General features: G+C 40.6%; 1 protein-coding gene across 1 annotated transcript; it reads right to left on the bottom strand.

Annotated features, from left to right (window-relative positions):
* Nucleotides 1–727: 727 nt before the first annotated feature.
* On the bottom strand, nt 728–8,653 carry TM4SF1 (transmembrane 4 L six family member 1). Its single transcript, XM_088839933.1, has 5 exons — nt 8,358–8,653; nt 6,752–6,841; nt 6,516–6,661; nt 3,799–3,979; nt 728–1,571 (listed from the first exon to the last, which is right to left on the bottom strand). The coding sequence occupies exons 1-5, from the start codon at nt 8,532–8,534 to the stop codon at nt 1,467–1,469; spliced, it is 699 nt and encodes a 232-aa protein (XP_088696059.1). The 5' UTR covers nt 8,535–8,653; the 3' UTR covers nt 728–1,466.
* Nucleotides 8,654–12,077: the final 3,424 nt, after the last annotated feature.

Here is a 12,077-nt window from a genome sequence, read left to right as displayed (position 1 = left end):
GTTCTTAGACAACCCCTCTTTAGCCCACTGCTAGATCACTCTTGATCACTGCTTTCCTGTCTACAGGTGCTGGTGTGATGGAGCTGCCTTGCAAGACAACTATCTTAAGATTTAAAAAAATGTTTTGCTAAAATAGTCAATATCTGGGTTTACTTTCTCATCCTATGTCTTTGTTTTTTGCATTTTAAACAGGAGTCCATAACCTTCACCAGACTGCCTGAAAGACCAAAGCACAAGAAAGATTGGACCCCTTCAGGCAAGAGAACTTGGTCTCAGGAGGAGCTCTGCTGTCTAACAGCCAGTAAGGCTTCTTTATCAACTAACTAGTTTGTCTGTTGCCTAGGCCAGTAAACACCAAATGCAGACAGTTTCTGTGTACAATTTCCAATTAGGGCAGGGGACTCTGTCACTTGAAAGAAACTAACAATATAACAGATGTGAGATGTAAAGAGAGAAAATGTCTGTTACCTCCAGAGGAGCCTGCTGTCTGGAGCACCCAAGGCAAAGGAAAGTTGCCTAATGAGGTGGATGGCACAAATGCATGGATAGCAGCGGAGATAGAAATGGAGAAAGAGGATGAAGAAGTGAAAGTGATCAAGAAACCAGAAGACACAAAGCCCCTAGCAATGGAGGCCAAACAATCTGCAGACTGAAAAAAAAAAAAGAAAAACAGGAAGAAAAAAGGAGGAACATGAAACAAAGGATGATGAAACCAAACAACAAAATAGTAGTGAATACTTTATTTGTTGTATTGAAACAAGTAAATTTGGGGGTATTTCCTCATGGTCCTCCACCTCCTTCCCCATATGTCCATGATGATCAACTGCTTTATTCCATTTCCCATCTTCTTGTCCAGGCCTTTCTCTATTTACATCCATGATCCTCAGTCTTGTCTCTGAAGGCCAAAAAGTTTTCCACGTGTCAGAAAAATCCAGGATTTGGTATTCCTTGTAATAACTCACTGCTTTGCCTATTTTGACTCATTCATTTAGATTCAAGTATTCTCAATCTGCCCCCCAACCCCCAACCTGGGGAATTACATGTTTCTTTCATAACATGAATCAGTTCAAAAAGCCCCTTGTTAGAGGTTTGCATACAAATGGGAAACGCCATATAAACAGTGAAAAAATATATCTTTTCGGGTTGTTGGATTTTCTCCTTAATGGTCTTAAAAAAAGCAACTAGAAATCTTTCATTTAATAAACGCATGCACATATAAATATATAGAATAGTAGCTGGAATGTGACATTTATCCTTGTAATGTTTCTCAAAAACATGATTTCAGCCAGAGTTTATCTCAGGTAGGCTGGACACTGTCAGTCTGTTAAATTAACTCCAGAGTGTGGTTTATTTTCTTACTCTTAAAAAAAAAAAAAATTTCTCTGCTAAGTTCAAACACCAATATCCGGAGAAGATGCCAGTCTTTATACACACTTATAAAAGTAGAACACGTGGTGTATGATACACTAGTACAAAGTTTTACAAATTAATACAAGTAAAATATATAAATTACAGTGACGTAGAGGAAGATTTTGGGTTTGTCTTGGGGTAATTCTTCTAGCAGTCATATTGCTGTAAAGAAAATGAAATAAGTATCAGGTTCTGATCAGGCTAAACAAACAATGATGACATTTCGGTGCTTTAAATCTGTTTTAAGCAAACATAAAGCAGACCAATCTCAGCTTCAGCAGGGGTTGGGCCAACAACAATGAGAGCTTAGACAATGCTCATAAAATATTTCCTAAACAAACCAGACTGTTGTCCTTCACAAGTAAAAGCTGAAGAAAGAGGCCGTGGAAAGTGCAGCTTACAAGGCCTGGCTGGCTTTTATATGCTCAGGGTGGGTTTTTAACCTCAAGGATTTAAGAGATAATGTCATGGGAGTTTTACATTGATGCCAACTCAATGTGGGCAACTTTTGAATTAAATGCTACATACAGAGTTGAACAATCTATACTAAAAACCTTGCTCTTTGAAACTGTCTTTTGTCTTGCAAACAAACGTAACAGATCTGACCTGCAGTGTCTGGGAAGAAGCCACCCCTATAGTGACTGGGAAACCCAGTAGGACTCTTGGCTCCCTTAACCCGGGAAAGAGTGTCATTCTGCCAAACCACTGTAGCAATTTTAGTCATTGACACATTATATTGCTGTTTAGTCACTAAGTCGTGTTTGACTCCAGCCAGGCTCCTCTGTCCATGGGATTCTCAAGGAAAGAAAAGCATAGTGGGTTACCATTTCCTTCTCCAGGGGATCTTCCTGAGCCAGGGATCCTGCTTTGGCAGGTGGATACCTGTCCCCAAAATGCACTAGTGCTGAAGTACAATGGGGTCTCACCAGTTTATACTCTTGCCTTGTAGGAAACTTAAGGCTAAAGATAGGTTATATTATAGTTAATCCCAAGAGCCTTCTTTGCGTCTGCCCAACCGTATTGCCTGGAAACAATTCCATATTGAAAGTTTTCCACTCTGCTGTTTTCTCGGAAATTTGGCAGGCTCCCAAAGCAATTATTAATCTTGCTGTATTTGCCTGATAAGGACATCTAGATTTTTATTTTAACTTCCCCTCAAAAATTATAGAAAGTTTCCATCTATTTACAGCAAAGCTTTTCATGATAGCCATGGAGTTTTCATTTTTTATTAGGCTTTGTCTTACTTTCAAAGAAAGTTAGGAAACCTTGAACCAGAGAAGTAAATGGTTAGGAAAATACAAATTAAATAAGTTTCAGTTTTCCTAATCCTGCTTTACAGAACAAGACATAAAACAACCCTCCCTTCCCCCCAAATTTGACCAAAGCTGGACTTCTATCAGTTCAGTAATACATGTTTTTTTAGGAAAATATAGAAACAAGAACTTTCCCCACTACTAACAAATGCATATTTCTTTTCCAAATCACATCCCCAGGAAACAAGCGCTTCCTGGTTTTCTTTCACAGTGAAAGGTTTTTAATAAGTTGTTATTCAAAGGCTACTAGTTATTCAAATAGCTACTATGCTTAGCTATTTGGGCATTTTTGTGACTCCTTATTAGGAAGGAACTGTAGAAAACCCAACAGAACAGCAAGTCCTGCATACAGGTTAAGAGCAGGAGCTGTGGCATTTGAAGCCTGTTGCTTCCTGACTAGGTGATTCTAGAAACATTGCTTAATCTCTGCATCATAGGCTCTTCTGGAATAGGGGTTTAACATGATGCCTAGGGCAATGGGTGATAGCAGTTACTTGTGTATACTAGTTGGGAATGTGAGAGCAGGCAAAGAGAGAACGTTTCTTTTGTGTCTCTGCAGTCAGAGCAGGGGTAGCAAAAGGGGTAGTTGGTTAGATCCTGAAGAAGCACCTTGTGTATGGGTGACATTGTCTTATTTATACACAGCCAACTACAAAGAACCAAGATAACCCAGTAACTGTGACTCTCAAGGAAGCTTACGACTGAGAGCAAAACCCAATGGGGGAAGGGATAGTTAGGGATCAATATGTGCATTCTGTTATGTTTAAAATGGATAACCAACAAGGTCCTACTGTACAGCTCAGTGTTATATGGCAGCCTGGGTGGGAAGGGAGTTTGGGGGAGAATAGATACATGTATATGTATGGCTGAGTCCCTTTGCTATCAACCTGAAACCATCACAACACTGTTAATTGGCTCTACCCCAGTATAAAATAAAAAGTTAAAAAAAAAAACCCACTGCTGTAAATGCTTTTCCACAAAAATGGAATAAACATTAGTAGGTTGAGCAGGGTTTAATTTTTGTCTTCTTTTCTCTAGGATGAAAACAATGGTGCATTTTTACACAGGTTCTTACCTGTTGGCGAGAGGAACAATAACCACAGACACCTCCAAGCATTCCGTTTATTACTTGAATGAGACACAAGATGAATTCAATCCCACCAAGTGCCAAGAGGATCGAAAACAGAGAGACATTCCATTCCACTATATGCTTGGGTTCGATGCATTGGGACCATGTGGAGCTATCCAGAAGGTAACTGTGGATAAAAAGAAGAAACTTCTGACACACAGCCACACCAATGGGATGTCTCATAAACATACTTCTCGTGCCATGTTTTTTTCATTTAGGAAAAAAAAAAGATTAATTCAATGCCTTATATCAGATGCTTCCAATCCAAGTCTTTCCACAGAATAAGGAATTTAGCCCAGATCTTGTTGCAATAATAGACAGAAAATTCAGCAAAGATTGTTGAGCACTCAGTGTGAGTTAGACATCTAGGCAAGTCTAGGGATAGAATAGCCTGAACTCTGTCCTGGAAAAGCATTTCTTAAGAGAAGAAATGACAGGCAATCTCAACACAACCAGTACCCTGATCAGGTAAACTAAGTGTCAGGGTCACAGAGGAAGGACACGTAACTGAGGCAAGGGAAAAGGGTTGCTTATGTATCTAGTCCACAAGTCTGAGCTCCATGAAGGTAGGAACTAGAGCTATTCATCATTGTCTATTCAATCCCTAGACCAGTATCTGGCCCATAGTAAATATTCAACACAATGGACAAGGAATTGAATGCCAAATAGCAATCTGAAGTCATTTTGTGAAATGTTAGCTGACCATCTGCTGTTGTTTAGTCGCTAAGACGTGTCCAACTCTTTTTCAACCCCATAGCCTATAGCCTGCCAGTGTCCATGGGATTCTCCAGGCAAGAATACTGGAGTGGGTTGCCATTTTCTTCTCCAGGGGATCGAACCCACATCTCCTGCATTGTAGGCAGATTCTTTACCACTGAACCACCAGGGAAGCCTCAGCAAACCATACTGGAGTCATTATCTGAATATATATATTCTTAATAAAATAGGATTCAATCATATGGGAAAATCTACGATTGACTTAATTCCATTGAAAGATCTGGAATAATTCTTTCCTTGTAATGTCTTCCTACCACAACAGAACAAAGGGACTGGGGATTAGAGACCTCATTTTGGAATGGTTAATAGAGTTAATCAGAAATTCAATTTGATTGATGGAATTATGATTGATTATGAAAAAAATTCTGTTCTTCTGACCCTGTATTTAACAAAAATCCATAATTTAGGGACACAATGGAAAAAAGTTCTTTGGCTCGACTTGGCTATTAAGCAACTAACTACTGGCTTGTTATTTCCCATACTGAAATCTCTGAAGAAGTAGAAATGAGGAATGACATGGAAACTGGAGGTTTCTTGCAGAAGTTGATTGGATCCAAGACAGGGGAGATAGATAAACTGACAGGAAAGTTTATAGCTGATGAATCACCTCTCCTTGGATGAATCATAATGTTTTTTTAGAGGTGAGTTTGTGTGGTAGATCACATGTTTTTGAATACAGGAGTAACCAGTTTCTACTGGTACATTCAGTATATTCAGAATAAAGCATGAAAAGTATGATCTGAAAAATCATGATAACAATTTTATACACTAAAATTTCAAATTCCAGTGAGCACTGTTTTCCTTCAGAAGCTATCATTGGGCTGTACCCGTTGCAAGCTGTAATAAGATGGCAGTGTTCATTCTGTCAGCTTTTGTGACAAAGATTTTACATATAGTAATTTATTAATCTTCTTGACAACTGCCATTGGTTTTATTTTACAAATAAAATAACTGAGATGCAGAGAGCTCAGTTCACCTTTTCCTAGTTACTGAGACAGTAAATACAGAGCTGGAATTGAACTCAGGATCGATCTAATTCCATATTCACAATCTTAAGATACCACTCCATGCCACAAAATTCATGAGAGACAAACATTCTTGAAAGTATATGAGCAATTCAAATTCATGATTCATATTATTTTCACTCATGAATACCATGACTAAACCTCTCAGATTTCAGTATGTCATTCATTTATCATTATATACATCAGTTTCTATCAGCTATTTCTGTCTTTTCTCAATAATAGATAAGAAATACAGTATCAGCATAAAACAGTGGAGCCACTTGGATTTTCCCAATGTTAAAGTCATGAATAAGATCTGTCTTATACAGCCTGACCACTTTGAATAAAGGGTGTATTATACATAATTGCTATGTTATATGTGAGTGTGTGTGTGTTGGTAATATGATTGACCCTGGGCTTTGGCTAAATGCATTGGGCTTTCACCAGTGCTTTATAAGGATTCCATAAGATTTTCTTATAAAATAGTAGAATCAGACAATTGCTTTGGTATAGTATACACACTATACAAGCACAGACTCTATAGCTAGGCTGCCTGGGTTCAAATCCTGACTGTCACATCTTAGCAATGTGATTTTAGATAAGTTACTTGATCTCCCTGGGCCTCCATACCCTCATCTGTAAAAGAGGAGCAATAGTGGCAGTCTCCTCACATATTATTAAGAGGACTGAACCAGTGAATCCATTAAAAAGCTTCTCTGGGTCAGAGACTGGGAATTTACCCTCTGATACTCATTGCCTGAATTATAAACCTGGCAGGAGGATGGATGAACAAATGGTTGATGCCTTTTTAATCTGGTGGATTTACCACCATACACACGTGGTGGATAAGAATGTGCAGCCTTACTGGGTACAATCACTTACTCTCCCTCTGTGCTGGCAAAGGTATAGTTCCACTGGCCACTGGCATCCATGCATCTTGGTCCTTCCTCTAAGCCCAGCGCAGCCACAATGACACAGTAGCCAGAGCCTGCAATTCCAATGAGTGCAGCCAGTATAGAAGACAGCATCTAGGGAAGGGAGGAACCACCAGAAGTGAGACACAGAATGTCACAGCTACCCCTTAGGGACCATTTCCCCACCAGAGTGGGAAGACCTACCGCGCATCTTTTCCCACAGTTTTCATGGCCACAGCACCCGCAGCAGTCTTCCTGGTCTAGCCCAATGAAGGTGAATGCTGGCAGGAACATCTGGTTAGAAAGCATGCAAATTCAAATCACCGACTTTCCCCGGGTACATAAGGGTCAGTCAATCTAAGCATCTTTTGGTAAACCATTTTTCTTTCTGATATTGCTGAACGTCTTTGGGTTAGGCTGACCAAATATCTCAGAGAACATAAACTCTGAGAAGAAGAGAAAAACCTTCAAAGTGTAATATCTGATTATTTTTATGTAGTGTGCCACATTAGGTAGGGTCAGGATATAGCATGGGAGGGGTAAAATAATAACCCATAAATGTGTTAATTCCGTAAGAGTTCATAACATAGTTTCAGATGCAAACTGTTTTGAAAATATTAAACCCTGTCTTTAAATCTGTTTGTTGGTTGGTTTGTTTACCTTTGTAAAGCATGGAAAATAACAACAAAACTTTAAGAGAATAACTAAAAAAATTTTTTTATAAACAAGAGAGAGGAAAACTCAGTATAGTAAAGGTGCACTGCTTCATTGAAGACACCATTGCATGGTTGTAATGTCACAATAAAGCTCTTAAAATGAACTTGAAATCCTTTGAGTTCAAGATCAAAAGAAGTTTAAACAAGCAAGGTATTGTATTAAGGACAAATGATTATGAAATTAACTATACCTCAATGAAACAAAACAAGACAAAAACTGACCTGAGAACTAGTGGGAGAAAGAAAAACAAGTGATTATGTTAGCATGATAGTAATGCTTAAATTCAAAGCAGATTTGCCATACCAGAGTTAGTGTATTAAGTTTAAATAGCCTTTCCTTGACTAAGAAAAATATTCTGTATGGTATTAGCAGTTCCATAAAACTTCTCTTCAAAATTCACAATCCCAGCATTTCAAAGTGGCAAACCCAAGTTTGTCCACATTCTTTCCAGGCTATGGTCGAAGCTAATACTTTCAGCTCCCAGGTTGGCAGGCAAATTCCTCTCACTTCACTTAAAAACAAACCTTGGAAAAAACAACACATTCCACTATTAGCTTCAGACCGTGATTTGCTGCTAACTGCAGAATTTTCCCTAAACGCCACACCCCAGGCTTACATAAAGGAGAAAATTTATAGTCCTTTCTAAATAGCAGCGCTCTTACAATTCATTATTTTTCCCTGCCGCAAATGCTTGAGAACAAACAGCAAAGAATTTGTATCCAAAACTCTGTTGATTTAGACAGAGAACTATCCGACTCCTCCCCGTTTCCCAGAGCGGATGTGAAATGAGTACCGGCTCCAGGACCAGAAACTCTAGAGGTTCTCAAATCTGATTGAAAAGCTAGTCTCTGTTTCTAGCTGTAAAGTAGGAGAATTTAGCAAAAAGGTAGTTGAAATGGGGATTCTGTAAACCAACCTTTAGTAAAATGAATACCCTATACCTATCTCAACGTTCCTTGATAAGTTTTCAAAATAAGAATGAACAAAAATCCTGGATTTGGGAACATGCCTTATAGAAAACTTTCCATGAAAATATCTTGTCTAACAGGAAAGAATTTTTTTTCAAGGCTGTAATGATTTCTGAGCGACTTACCAGCAAGCCCCCTCCCAGGATACCAGAGAAGAACCACACGAAACGGCTGAGATGGTTATCAGAAGCATACTTGGTTTCCCCATTAGGAAAGTAAAGCAAAATATTAGCGACAATGCAGAGGGTGGCGAGCCACACCAGCGAATGTCCGATGCATCGCGCGCATCTTCCGTAGCACATGGTGATGGAGTTTATTTCCGCCTCCCCTTTACTCCACGGCTTGGCTCGGTGATGGCCCTGATCAGATGGAGAGCGTGCCCCGACTTCGGGAGAAAGCAAAAAGTTCTCAGCCCATTCCTGCAACCTCTTAAATACTCTGAGTTCTTAGTCACCACCGGTGGATGAGGTCCTTGGTTTTCATTGGTCCCTGTTGGGCCGGGGGGATGGTTGGTAGGGAGAGAATGTCCCGCCCTCCAAATGAAATCCTTGGGACAAACGAAACCAGGGGCAGGACCTGAGAAACAGCCTCTGTTATAGGCAAGAGAGAAGATGATTAATCCTCCACAAGGAATTCACTGTGTAACTCCTTCTAAAAAAAAAAAAAAATCCACAGGCAAGTCTAATTCAACTTTCCAGTAAATGCCAAGCGTCCACCGTGTGACAGCCCTGGTGGAGGCTGCAAGTCTGCTCCACGCAGCTCTCTGGACGGCTTCCAGGCTGAGGGCTCTGTGTTCACTTCCACCTCTGCGCTGATTTAATCTGAGACCTGAAGCGGTCTCTGGAGTTGTTAAGCTCCTGACCCTGTCTGTTAAAGGGTGTAGGAGCCGTCACGCACAGATTTAAGGAGGTTGTTGGGAAAATGACAGGGCTGCCTTCTTTCCTCTGCCTCTGGTGTGCTCAGCAGGACCACACCTACTGTCCAGCCTTCACGGACATCTGCCTCCAAAACAAATCTGGCACCAACACAAAGGTGGCATTAGTCAACACAAAGGGCTCAGACACCTTTTTATTCCCGAGTATTGCTGTCAGGCAGAGCGATGCCAGCATGGGCCAAGGGAGACCTAAAGCCTGGGAAAAGAATAAAAAAGAAGAAGAAAGAGAGAAAAACAAAGGAACAGAAAAGAAAGGGAGTTGGCAAGCAGAGTGGGGAAGCAAGTGAGACAGTCTGGGTTTACTGAGAGAAACGTACCCAGTCGAACAGGGCACAGGGCAAGCGGTAGTCTGCCAGCCAGATCCCAAGATGAGCTTTTGCAGGCCTGAAAGCATGTTAGACGAACTTTCTGGTCTGATTATTTTACAGAAAGAGGAATTGGATTCTGAATAACTCTAGCTCTTGAATAGCAGGTGGCACTGGCCAGGTAGGTAAGGGAAGGACTGATTGGCTAAGTGGGGCCAGGACTGCAGGGATTCCATCACCAGGACAAAATAGTGAATACAAAATAGAGGCCAAAGCCAAGATGAGGGGTTGTTAGTTCAAAAGAGGAAAGTGAGGAACTTCCCTGGGGGTCCAGTGGCTAACTCTATGTTCCCAATGTAGGGGGCCTGGGTTCGATCCCTGGTCAGGGAACTGGATCCCACATGCTGCAACCAAAGATCCTTCATGTTGCAGCTAAGACCTGGTGCAGCCAAATAAATAACTTCTTAAAATTTATTTTAATTGGAGGCTAATTACTTTACAATATTGTAGTGGTTTTTGCCATACATTGATATGAATCAGCCATGGGTGTACATGTGTTCCACATCCTGAACCCCCCCTCCCACCTCCCTCCCCATATCATCCCTCTGGGTCATCCCAGTGCACCAGCCCCGAGCATCCTGTCTCATGAATCGAACTTGGACTGGCAATCTGTTTCACATATGATAATATACATGTTTCAATGCTATTCTCTCAGATCATCCCACCCTTGCCCTCTCCCACAGAGTCCAAAAGACTGTTCTATGTATCTGTGTCTCATTTGCTATCTCGCATATAGGGTTATCATTACCGTCTTTCTAAATTCCATATATATGCATTAGTATACTGTATTGGTGTTTTTCTTTCTGGCTGACTTCACTCTGTATAAAAGGCTCCAGTTTTATCCACCTCATTAGAACTGATTCAAATGCATTCTTTTTAATGGCTGAGTAATACTCCATTGTGTATATGTACCAAAGCTTTCTTATCCATTCGTTTGCTGATGGACATCTAGGTTGCTTCCATGTCCTGGCTATTATAAACAGTGCTGCGATGAACATTGGAGTAAACGTGTCTCTTTCAATTCTGGTTTCCTCGGTGTGTCTGCCCAGCAGTGGGATTGCTGGGTCGTATGACAGTTCTATTTCCAGTTTTTTAAGGAATCTGCACACTGTTCTCCATAGTGGTTGTACTAGTTTGCATTCCCACCAGCAGTGTAAGAGTAGTTCCTCAACTGGAGTTCAAACCTGCATCTTCTGCTTTGGAAGGTAGATTCTTTAGCCCTGGACCACCAGGGAAATCCTGTAATGGTCTTATGAAGAAGACCTGCCTCCCTATCCCTGAGCAGGTGGGTGATTCTGGGCTTCCCTGTCTGCACTGTTTTCCATCCATCTATTTCTTAGGCCAGTCCCTCTCCAGCATTTATTGTTTGTAGATTTTTGGATAGCAGCCATTCTGACCAGCGTGAGATGGTACCTCATTGTGGTTTTGATTTGCATTTCTCTGATAATGAGTGATATTGAGCATCTTTTCATGTGTTTGTTAGGTATTTGTTTGTCTTCTTTGGAGAAATGTCTGTTTAGTTCTTTGGCCCATTTTTTGATTGGGTCATTTATTTTTCTGGAAATGAGCTGAATGAGCTGCTTGTATATTTTTGAGATTAATTCTTTGTCAGTTGCTTCATTTGTTATTATTTTCTCCCATTCTGAAGGCTGTCTTTTCAGTTTGCTTATAGTTTCCTTTGTTGTGCAAAAGCCTTTAAGTTTAATTAGGTCCCATTTGTTTATTTTTGCTTTTATTTTCGTTACTCTGGGAGGTGGGTCATAGAGGATCTTGCTGTGATTTATGTCGGAGAGTGTTTTGCCTATGTTTTCCTCTAGGAGTTTCATAGTTTCTGGTCTTCCATTTAGATCTTTAATCCATTTTGAGTTTATTTTTGTGTATGGTGTTAGAAAGTGTTCTAGTTTCATTCTTTTACAAGTGGTTGACCAGTTTTCCCAGCACCACTTGTTAAAGAGATTGTTTGTTCTCCATTGTATATTCTTGCCTCCTTTGTCAAAGATAAGGTGTCCATAGGTGCATGGATTTATCTCTGGGCCTTCTATTTTGTTCCATTGATCTATATTTCTGTTTTTGTGCCAGTACCATACTGTCTTGATGACTGTAGCTTTGCGGTATAGCCTGAAGTCAGGCAGGTTGATAATTTTTTTAAATAAAAAAGATGAAGGTGAACCCAGCTGATGAATCTAGAAGCTCAGGTTGAGGCCAGGGTTTAAAGGATTTGGACCAGATCTAGAGGGCAGAACACATGTCAAAATTGAGGAGCCAGCTGGTGTTAATGACATGGGATCCAGACTGGGAGAAGGATCCAAGAGGAAGCATGGCCTGAGCATACTAGAAAGGGTGAATATTCAGACTGGCCTAATAGATGGATGGAAAACTGAATGCAGACAGGGAAGCCCAGAATCACCCACCTGCTCAGGGATAGGGAGGCAGGTCTTCTTCATAAGACCATTATAGGACTTCCCTGGTGGTCCAGGGCTAAAGAATCCACCTTCCAAAGCAGAAGATGCAGGTTTGAGCTCCAGTTGAGGAACTAAAATCCCATA

The sequence above is a fragment of the Moschus berezovskii genome, chromosome 1 (genome assembly GCF_049115385.1).
Source record: "Moschus berezovskii isolate FMDL1 chromosome 1, NW_MosBer_1.0, whole genome shotgun sequence".
In the NCBI taxonomy this organism is placed as follows: domain Eukaryota; kingdom Metazoa; phylum Chordata; class Mammalia; order Artiodactyla; family Moschidae; genus Moschus; species Moschus berezovskii.
This window is presented reverse-complemented; position numbering and strand designations above follow the sequence as displayed.